Source organism: Lipotes vexillifer, unplaced genomic scaffold, assembly GCF_000442215.2.
Source record: "Lipotes vexillifer unplaced genomic scaffold, Lipotes_vexillifer_v1.1 scaffold1559, whole genome shotgun sequence".
NCBI lineage: Eukaryota > Metazoa > Chordata > Mammalia > Artiodactyla > Lipotidae > Lipotes > Lipotes vexillifer.
The window spans coordinates 281,947-292,855 of record NW_006774921.1 but is presented as its reverse complement, the minus strand read 5'-3'; the positions used below and the strand labels follow the sequence as shown (position 1 = coordinate 292,855).

At 43.1% G+C, this 10,909-nt stretch overlaps 1 protein-coding gene across 1 annotated transcript in view; it reads left to right on the top strand.

Annotated features, from left to right (window-relative positions):
- Positions 1–10,464: 10,464 nt before the first annotated feature.
- The window catches only part of DPYSL3 (dihydropyrimidinase like 3), a 41,302-nt gene continuing 40,857 nt past the window's right edge, over positions 10,465–10,909 (top strand). The window contains exon 1 of the mRNA XM_007449589.1: positions 10,465–10,500. Within this exon, the coding sequence (XP_007449651.1) occupies positions 10,486–10,500 (15 nt within the window). The 5' untranslated portion in view covers positions 10,465–10,485. The remainder of the gene's footprint in view (positions 10,501–10,909) is intronic.

Sequence of the window (10,909 nt, the reverse complement as noted above, 5' to 3'; positions counted from 1 at the left end):
TTCATCCACTTTTCCCCTCCAAGCCAGTCTGTGCCCCATATCTTGATGAGATTACTTTGTTTGGGGATATTGATAAATTCAGAATGGGGTTTCTGGTTTATCCAACTAAGTTGGTTTAAATTATGGCCTTACAGAGAGAAAGGGCTTTAAACAACCTAAAACATTTTAAACCAATTGAATGTAATCCTCTGCTTCTAGAAAAATTCATCCTAGGTTTATTCCATAAAGAACGCATGTTTTTGTTTTGTTTTGTTGTGCTTTGATTCCAGTTATTTCATTACATGCTCTATCTCAGATTCCTTGCTGTGAGAATCCAACTTAGCTTTGCTCAGTTAAGGGCAGGAAGAGGAATAAGTGATCCATTATTGCAACCCTCTCATTTTAATGATTAAGAAAAAGTGGGCCAAAGAGGGAAGATAATTTGCCAAAGGTCACACAGCAAAATAGTTTTTAAGAACATGAGGCAAAGGACTCATTGGCCTTGCTCTGGCTCAGTGCTTTTCTCACAATTTCCCCCCCCCCCCACAGGGGGGAAATGTGAGGGGGTGGATGGTTATGAGCAGATTTGTGTCCATTCAAAATTCGTGCGTTGAAGTTTTAACCCCCTAGTACCTCAAAATGTGACTGTATTTGGAAATAGGGTCTTTAAAGGGGTAATTAAGTTAAATAAGGTCATTAAGAGTTGGGCCTCGATCCAGTACGACTGGTGTCTTATGAGAAGAAATTAGGACACAGACACACACAGAAGAGAGATCATGTGAAGACCCAGGGAGGTGGAGCTGGCCATCTACAAGCCGAGGACAGTGGCCTCAGAAGGAACCAACCCTGCCGACACCTTGACGTTGGAGTTCTAGCCTCCAGAACTGTGAGAAAATAAATTTCTCTTGTTTAAGACAACCAGTCTGGGACAGTTTGTTGTGGCAGCTGCAAACTAATATGGGGGAGAAGTTAAGAACAAAGACATTTAAAATTCAAAACTTCAAACTGGGGAAGTTCTCAATGAATAGAAAAGGGAAACCCAGGTAATTAGTATTTCTAAGAAATAATGCCATGCCAAAGCCCATACTAACTTGATTTTCAGTCATATTTTTATGTATGGCATCTCATTTCATGCTTGTAACATGCCTAAAGTATAGTTATTATTAGTTCCACTTTACAGATGAGGAAACTGAGGCTCAGAGATTTAACTTATCTAAAGTTTCGTATTTATTAGCTAAGTGGTGGTGTTAGGTCCAAATCCATCTCCTTACCTGACTTTAAAACCCTCACCCACTACACTGAAGTTAACCCAAGCGGTTTAGTAACCATTGTTATCAAGTTGCTTAAAGTTAGGAAGAGAAAAAATATACTCTGAAGTCTCAATCACCTGGAATCCACTTAATCGATTGAACAGGAAATATTTGGCCCTTGATCTTAGGGTAAAAATGGAGATCAGGGACATTTTTAAAGATAATCAAGGTATTTGAGGTCTACTGCAGAGTCTTCCCAGTGGCTCATACCTTCACACGTCAAAGTGGACAGCTACACATAATGAAGAATGAATGTTCATAGTGATGGGCCCCAGGCCCCAAAGAAATCTGACCCATCAGAGGAGAATCAGTTACGTGTGCTGGGTCACATTTGCTAAAGCAGGAAACCAGACCCGTATATCTGTAACATGAGGGGAGGTGGAAACTGTGCCAGAGTTTTACAATTAACTTATTTTAGAAGTGTTTTCAACAATAAGACCTGATAAATATGTAATCAATCAAAAAAAATCAAATGAACTTGAGCTGCTGGTAAAACCACTTGTTATGATATGGGAAGCAGAAGGTGCTTGAAATAGTGAATGTGGATGGCTCTCTTGCAGCTGTGCCCTGCCTGTTTTAAGATTGTGTGATCTATCATTTCTAAAACATATGGGTTAAACTTACTTGGACTTTATCAGTGAGAAGACACAATCAAGCTAAGAGGTGGCCGGGCTTTGTTTCCAGCAGGTATTGGGGTTAAGGCCCAGCTCAGCTATATAGCAGCTGTGTAACTTAGTGGGCCCTACCTTTAAGAGAGAATTTTAATCCAGCCACTTCTCACCATTTTTCATCCCTGCCACCACCCTAGCTGAGCCTCCATCACCTTACTGCAGGAACCCTCCAATGGTCTCAGTGCTTCCACTTTGTCAACCATCAGGTCATTTCTCTGTGCATAAGCAGAGTGATCCTTTTAAAATGTAAATCAGATCAAGTCACTCCCCAGCTCAAAAATCTGTTGCACTTGGAATAAAACCCAGACCATGGTGCTCAAGGTTCCACGTGGCCTGGCCCTGACTATCTCCACTGCCCCCAGTGTCTTGGCATCAGCTGTCCTCCCTTCTCACTCTCCCTTGGACCTGATGTGTTTATCTGCAGCTCAGAGCTTCTGTCCTTGCTGCACCCTTGGAGTGGGGAGCAGTCTCTTCTAGGAGGCTTCACTTGTGGAGCTCAGTTTGGCTGATAGCTTCCTAGATATGCCCTCTTTGAGGACCTGATCAGAAGCAGTCCCAGACCTTCTTCCAAACGTCTGTCCCCTCACCTCTTTCTGTTTTTAAAATTCTTTTATTAAAAAAAAAATTTATTTATTTTGGCTACGCCGGGTCTTAGTTGCGGCATGTGGGATCTTTTAATTGTGGCACGCGGACTTCTTAGTTGTGGCATGCACGTGGGATCTAGTTCCCCGACCAGGGATCGAACCTGGGCCCCCTGCATTGGGATTGCAGAGCGGAGTCTTACCCACTGGACCACCAGGGAAGTCCCTCACCTTCTTTCTAAATGTCACTTATCACTGTTGAAATTACAGTACTTATTTATTGGCTGACTTATTCTTTGCTGTTTCAACTCCTGCAGTTGCAATGGCAGGGAATTAATTTTGTTCACTCGTGTATCCCTAGTACTATGAAAAGGAGGCATTTACAAACGTTAAATGAAGGAACGAATGGATAAATAAATAAATGAATGAAAAGGCATGTTGTTCCTTTACTTTAAACTAATGTGCTTTCCCTTAGTAAGTGGTTTAGGGAGAACGGGTGTCAAGGAAACAGGGTTATCAGAAGACAACTAAACTATCTGCCCCATGGTCTAACCTCAAGTGAATGAAATGATCAATGAAAGATGAGAAGACTTGGGATAACAGACACAAGTCATAACACATAGATGAAAACCTGCTGCATCTGAGATGACTTGAAGAGACTTGCAAAGGTCCTAACTCATTTGCTATTTCTTTTAGACACAATTTAATACATGTCACAATACACATTCTGGAATGCAGAAAACACCTGCAACTATAAACTTCAGTTGCTTTAGCAGTTTTGGAAACATTTCTGAGCAGAGACACGTCATAAAAGAACAGACTGTTTTGGAACTATTCCAAAGAAGATTATTCTCCTGGTGTTAGAATCACAGAAACTGAAGCAGTGATCATTGGGAAAAGAAGCGGGTAACTCATGGCTTTGCAGGTAGGGATGAAGTCTGTGGGCCCTTAGCCACAGGGAATCAATTCCTGTAATGTCAGCATAACATTTGCAAATAGAAAGCAGTCTTGAATATATCCCAGGAAGTGCCTATTGGGTGAAGCCTTAGATCTTCATTGAAGATGAAGAAACCTTTTGTCACAGCAGGATTAACTGCCCACTAGTCTCATTTTTGCGTTCTGATAATTTTCAAGTGGTGCCTCAATTATATTTATTTCAAGGGTTCATTTCATTCCAAGTCTGCCTGATCTCCTGAAGTCCTTGTTCTCAGAGCATCTGCAGTTTTCTCTGTCAATATAACTTGGAGAAGTTTGGGGCCGAAGAGTCAAAAATAGTGCTTAACCACCGATCTATCAAACGAAAGCAGAGCTGTGGGTTTGCACGTACCGGAAGGCTGTGACCCAGAGAGTCAGTCATCACCACTGTCTGCTTCTTGTGTCAAGAAAGAGCCAGAAAAAAGAGAGAATGCCCTACCTCCTCTGCTTCCCATACTCCTTAGGAAGTATGTTTGGGTTCTTATAGGAAGGTAGTTAAGGCCTATATGTAAACTAAAAAGAGGTGAAAAGTCAAGCTACTTTTCAGAGATAGCAGTGAGAGTGGGTAGGCATCCAGGTGAAAGGTATTGACGTGATTTGAGTCCAACTTTGAAAGAAACGTGCGTTTCTTGAGCACTACCATGTACCAGAATTTGGGCTTGACTCCTGACCTCAGTCCTTTGGAGCAGATATAATTGTCCTCATTTTACAGCCAGGACTGTGACTGTAAAGCCCTTCTCTTTCTCACCATTCCACTGAGCTGCCCTGGCAGATTCACCGCTTAGATCTTTTAGCTGCAAAGTGACTGACGAGGCAGGCCCCTTTGCTGTCCTGTACAGACCCAATCTCTGATGTCTGGACTCCTTGGCAGAGCAAACCGAGAGCATCTCTGCTCTTTGAAACAGTCCCTCCCTCCCATGCTGTCTCTCCAAGGGCCCTTTCTGTGACCACGTGGTGTGAGCTGCAACACGGCAGCCGTACGTTGTCGACGCATCCACCACGGGCCAGTTTTAGGAAGTTGCAGAAGCCAGTGGTTGTGTGCTTGCAACCGCAATCCCCAGGCAGCCCTGGCCAATTGAAAAGTATAAGGTCAGACTTGGAGAAAAATCGCTGTGGCCTTCACAAATAGATGGGGAGCAATTGCCTGTCATTTGAAGGTGCCACTCACACATTCCAAAGCCCAAGCCCGTATTGCTCCTCTGGGGATTGCATTTTGGCTGGCTTTCAGATTTAGTGAAAGAGTTTTTTGTTTCTGAGAAGCAGTAGTGGGAATTCACTGGGCTTTCCTGTCATTCCAAAGGCCCAGTCAAAGCCAGCTGCCAGGCACACATGATCAAAGTGGAGAGAGATCTGCTTCTAAAAGAGGGAAGAGGGTCCCATTCAGTGGACAGCAGCCCCGAGAGGCAAAGTGCCTTGCTTGGGTTCGCAGAGCTGGGACCAGAATCCTGGTCCTGACTACCGTTCCAGGTATCCGTACTACCCTTCGTTGCCTTTCAGTTGGTATAGCCATCTCAGTGTAGGCTTAACTCAACTCCATCCATCAGCTTCTGACCAGCCTGTTAAATCTCAAGTTCCCATTCCTGCCTATTTGGTGTGTGGCTAACCAGCACCTCAAAATCATTCTTCATGCTCTTGCACCCCAACTTTGTGACTCGTTTCTCTTCTGCATTTTTATTCATCAGTTCTTCCTGGCCAGCCTGCCTTGAAATGTCATTTACCTTTGGCACTTCACTTCCTATCTATCTATCTGTCTGTCTTTCTATCTATCTAAGTATAGTTGATTTACAGTGTTGTGTTAGTTTCAGGTGTACAGAAAAGTGATTCATATACACACACACACACACACACACACACATACATACACACACACATATATATTCTTTTTCGGATTCTTTTCTATTATAGTTTATTACAAGATAGTGAATATAGTTCCCTGGGACAGTAGGACCTTGTTGTTTATCTATTTTATGTATAGTAGTTTGTATCTGCTAATCCCAAACTCCAAATTTATCCCTCCCCCACCCCTATCCCCTTTGGTAACCATAAGTTTGTCTTTTATGTCTGTGAGTCTGTTTCTGTTTTGTAAATAAGTTCACTTGTATCATTTTTTAGATTTCACATATGAGTGGTGTCATGGTATTTGTCTTCCTCTGTCTGATTTACTTCATGTAGTATGATAATCTCTAGGTCCATCCATGTTGCTGCAAATGGCATTATTTCATTCTTTTTTCATGGCTGAGTAATATTCCATTGTGCATATATACCACATCTTCTTTATCCATTCCTCTGTCGATGGACACTTAGGTTGCTTCCATGCCTTGGCTACTGTAAATAGTGGCACGTCACTTTCTCTTCCCCTTCAGTTGCTAATTAGATTCCAGCTTTCCTCTGCAGTGTACCATACATGTTCTAATCCATACTCTTGCTGTCACCTGGACCGTAGCAAACTCATTCTTTTTTACTTTTTATAACTTTCTATATTAAATCCTTTTTACAAGTTATAAACTGGCATATGCATTGTGCAGCTAGTGAAATAATGTATGTAAATAGAGGAGAAAGAGAAAAGAAAAAAGTTCCTTATACCTCCTCCCTTTGCATCCTTTTTTCCTGCCATACTGTTGGCATAATGTTGCCAAATTTGGGATACATCCCTCCAGACCTCTCTCCTGCTCATACAGAAACATAATAATAGTATTTGTTTGTTTGCTTTTGCAAGAACAGTATCGTATTTTGCACATTGCAACTTACTTTAGATATTTCTTCAGTTCAAGATATAGATTTAACCTGTTTAAAAAGTAGCTGCACCATAATCCACAGTGTGGCTGTATTGCAGTTTATTAAACTGTGTCCCACGGTTGGATGTTCAGGGACTAGGCTGGATGTTTTCTGTTTGCCTCTTCAGCTGCCCTCGCCAAGGTTTTCTGTCTTTCTCCACACCCTGGACCTGTCTGGGCTGCACCAATAGGTCCTTTGCCCTTGGGCTCCTGGTTGGATTTAGTTGATGTGGCACCACTAGGGGACTAGAGGGAGGGTGGACCACGAAATCAGGTTTTCCCTCTGATTCCTTGCTGCTGGGTTTTCCCTCTGATTCCTTGCTGCTGTGGAGTGGCGACGTGCCTCTGCTGGAGGTCACAGCAGGCGCCCTCTCTGCACAGCTGCTCTCTTCAGCTCCGGTAATCACTCCTCTGGCCTCCTTGGGCCTGGGGATGGCATTTCTCCCTGCTGTTGGTGTGCTCTGGATGCTGCCCATCCATTTAATTTCCCTAAACCCTGCCCACGCTTTGTTAAATAATCCCTTTGTTAAATGCACTTTAATAATCCAATTTGAGTATTCCATCTGTTTCCTGGCATCCTGAGTGATATAGGTTGTTGCTTTTTCTTCCTTTTCCCAACCCCCACCGCTTGCTGTTACATTCTAACTAGTTCCTTCCTTTATCTCCAGCATGGCCATTCTGTCAGCTTTTTTTTTTTTTTTTTTTTTTTTTCTATTAAGCACATTTTAATTTTTTTATTTAAAAAGTATTCTTTTCTAGCCAGTCCAACTCAATATTGCTAAATGGATATTATTGGGCTGCTAATAGTTACTGGGCTCTGTAGTAGGCACTAGGAAAAAAAGATAAATCAGACACGACCACCGATCTCAAGATCTCAAGTGTCCTTGATTTATATAAACACTCACAAGCACCAGGACATGCAGAGAAGGGTTAGTATAGTGATGGATTTCTCATAATACCTGAAAAGGTCAATAGGGGTCTCTCATGATTCACTGAACCACTTTTCACTATAACTTACAAAGCACTAAGTATTTATGGATTTACACACTTTCTTTTCATGATCTTGGGAATAGATTATACTAAGCAACTGTAGATGGGTAAATGAGACGGATTTGACTTCAGTTTTTTTTTTTTTTTTTTTTTTTAACTCTTCGATTGTATTTCATTCATTTTCTCAAAATCCTTCCACAGCTCCCCAGGACCTATGGGATAAAGGTCAAACCCCATAGCCAGCCACTGTTTGCATCCCCTTCGTCCAGAATCCAAAGTATCAGGGACCCCACCCATTTCCACAATTTTCCCCTGAAATGCATTTCTTGCCTTGATACGTTTGGTTTTCCCAGTGACTGGTTATGTGACACCAGACCCTGCACTAACCCCCCTAAGCTGCCATGTCTTCATCAACCCAGTGGGGAGAAAACAGCAGATAATTCATTTCATTGAGGATTAATTGAACAAAATGTACATAAAGCTTCTAAGAGTTTCTGACATGTAAGAAGTTTTCAGTAAATGCTAGTTACAAATTATTGTTCCCCCACTTGCCTTGGGTCATACCTGTGTGTCCAGATTAGCCATTTTCCCAAGACCCACCTCGGCTCGCCTCTGTGGACCCTTCTTTGATTTCTACCAGAGGATTTTTCTCCCATTTCTCTCTCTCTCTCTTAATTAATAGACTTTGCTCTTCAGATCACTTTTTTTTTTAACATCTTTATTGGAGTATAACTGCTTTGCAATGGTGTGTTAGTTTCCGCTGTATAACAGATCACTTTTAGGTTTACAGAAAAATTGAGCAGGAAGTAATAAGAGTGCCCATGTACTCCCTCCCACTCCCCCCCACCCCGTTTCCCCTTTTATTAACATATTGCATTGGTGTGGTAAACATTTGTTACAGTTGATGAACCAGCATTGATATGTTATTGATGAAAGCCCATAGTTTTACATTAAGTTTCACTCTCTTTTGGGGGTACCTTTCTATGGGTTTTTACAAGTGCATAATGCCTTGTATCCACCATTAAAGCATCTTACGCAATAGTTTCACTGCCCTGAAAACCCTCAGTGCTCTGTCTGTTCACCTGTTCACCCCTCCCTCCCACCCACTCCCTCCCCAAACCACTGGCAACCACTGATCATTTCACTGCCTCTGTAGTTTTACCCTCTCTCTTTTTACTTCACATTATTATTTGTGGTCATGGCTTAATTTTTCCGACTGTTTTGTCCTTGCCTTCCCGTACACCTAACATAACATCTTCACAGCCAGTAGTCACACAAGTGTACGTTTCAGGAATGAATTATTAAACCTGTTTATCCCTAGAATCAAGACCTGGTTGAAATTTCAGGCCCTCCTTCCTGATGAAGTAGGCATTTGGCTTTTACACAGGCTGTCGAGCTGATGGGACACAGGATCCCATTTGAACATAGCTGGACCCCAGTTTCCTAGCGTGCATATGGGACAGAGAGCTTTCACCCATAACACATGGATCTGAGGCCTAAAAGTACCAATGCAAAACAAAACAAAAAACCCCCAAATGACAAACACAACACAGAACTCTCCTATAAACCCAGACCAAAGGTGGCCATGAATTAGATCTCCAAAGCACTGACTTTTCTTCAATCTATATTCTACTTTATATACTCTGTCCTGAGCAACACATTTCTCAGGCCCTTTATATGTAATAGTAGGAGCTACCTTACATTTATACTGCAATTTGGATTTGCCTTTAATTGTACATGTACATAATCAGAGCAATAAAATAGAGGTGGTAGCACAATCGTGAAATTAGTAGTAGTGGTAGTATTTGTAAGGCCTGCCACCCATGGAGCTTTTTCTAAGTGCCCTGACCCCGCATCATGATATTTAATTCTCGCAGAGATGCCCATGCAGCTCTGGCTTCCAAACTCCCTTGGTCGCTACCTAAATTCTGAATGGTTTTGCAAACTGTGATTAGGGCTGGTTTCCATCCAGACAGCAACCTTTCCATTTTTCCTTCCCCAAAGCCCAGCTAAAGACGGACCACATTTTTTTTCTTGTACCCAGATTTGTCACATCCTAGTTTATGTTAAAGCATGCTTGTTCTCACACTAGATTTACCCACCCTGCCCCTCTCTCTCCTTGTCCCTAACCTTCTGAAACGGTGATCCTTCATTCCAATAACCTCCTCCGTGTGCTGTGCTGCCCAGTACCAGGGACATCCCTGTGACTCTGCTTTGGACACTGCTCAAGCCCATGGTGGCTCACATTGGTCCATGTCGGTCCATGTTTCAAGAGCAGGGATGGTAGTCCTGCTGTTACGTTAGATCATTTTAGGTGATTCTGGAAGAGGGCATTCAATAAAACTGAACCACAAAGAGAGAAATTTTGTCCCCTTTCTAATTATTTTTCTAACCTTATGAGCAGGTCGAGGAAAAAGTCTTAGCATACTGCTACTTTGTCTTGAACACCACCCCTCCACTCCCCGCCCCACCCTGACAATGGGTAATCTTCCTTTTAACAAAGGTAGCAGATCTGAGCTTATCCTTCAGAACCCTTTTGAGGGCAGAGAATAGAGCCAAAGTTTCATGAGGTTTTTATTGTATTCATTCCTAGGTTTACTGTCTATTTTTGGTAAGTGATACTGGCTTAGAATTTATGGGAGTGAGACAGTGTTTACTTTTAAAATATATTTATTTCAGGATAATATTAAGTAAATAACAGTACAGTTTGTACCAGGATCTGTCCAGTATCATGAAAATAGCACAGTAGTGACTGAGGTTTGGGCTTCACAGGCCCAGCTGACCTTCCTGCTTGAGGTTGGAATGGCTTTGTGGCTCCTCTGTCCATCGCTGTGTCATCCCTCCCCTACCCCTCCTCTGGTTCCCTGTCTGGTTATCCACTCGTGCTTATCCGTGTCTGGAACCCTGTTAAAGACTGGGAGAGTGTTATCGGGGGCTGGGATTAAGATGCCATCCCCGGTTCATTTCGCCACTCCAGTCTGACCCAGGGCAGGGCACATCACTTGTCTGGCCCTTCGATAATTACGTCTTCAAAATGGTAAACATGAAGTTCTGGGGGGAAGAATGCGCACAGCTGGCTTTGATGTTCTAGTTCAGAAGAGTGAGCCGCCACCCTGCCCTGGTTAATCCTGCCCTTGGCTACTGCCTCCTCTGCATTACTGCTTTCCTACCTTGTGGTCTGTCCTTCCAGGGCCAAACCAAACACATGAAAGAGACAACAGTGCTTGCCATTCATTATGCATTCTGCTTGGTGGGCTGTGCTTTGAAGGGAGTGCCCCCCCCCACTCTCCCCTCCCCACCCACTCCCAGCATTAGCCTCCATGGTGCACACTTGGTCATAAGTATGTTTGGGTGGTGAGAGAAAGGAGGGATGTTTTTGAGATTCATCTGTAGCAGTTCAGAGGTTTGTAATAGCCAGCCCTGTACAACTATGCCTGGTTTCAATGAAGACTCAGAGCCAGGAAGCTGCATTGCCCTTCAAGAAGTCTTATGTCCTCCCTGACCTTACTCGTTCTCTCCGTCTCCATGGCATGCTTGTCATTGAGGGGCCTGGAGACAGATCCGTGCATTGGGCAGGGAGGGTGAGTTTGGGGGCAGGTTTGAGACCTTGCCACCCACTCCGCATTCCT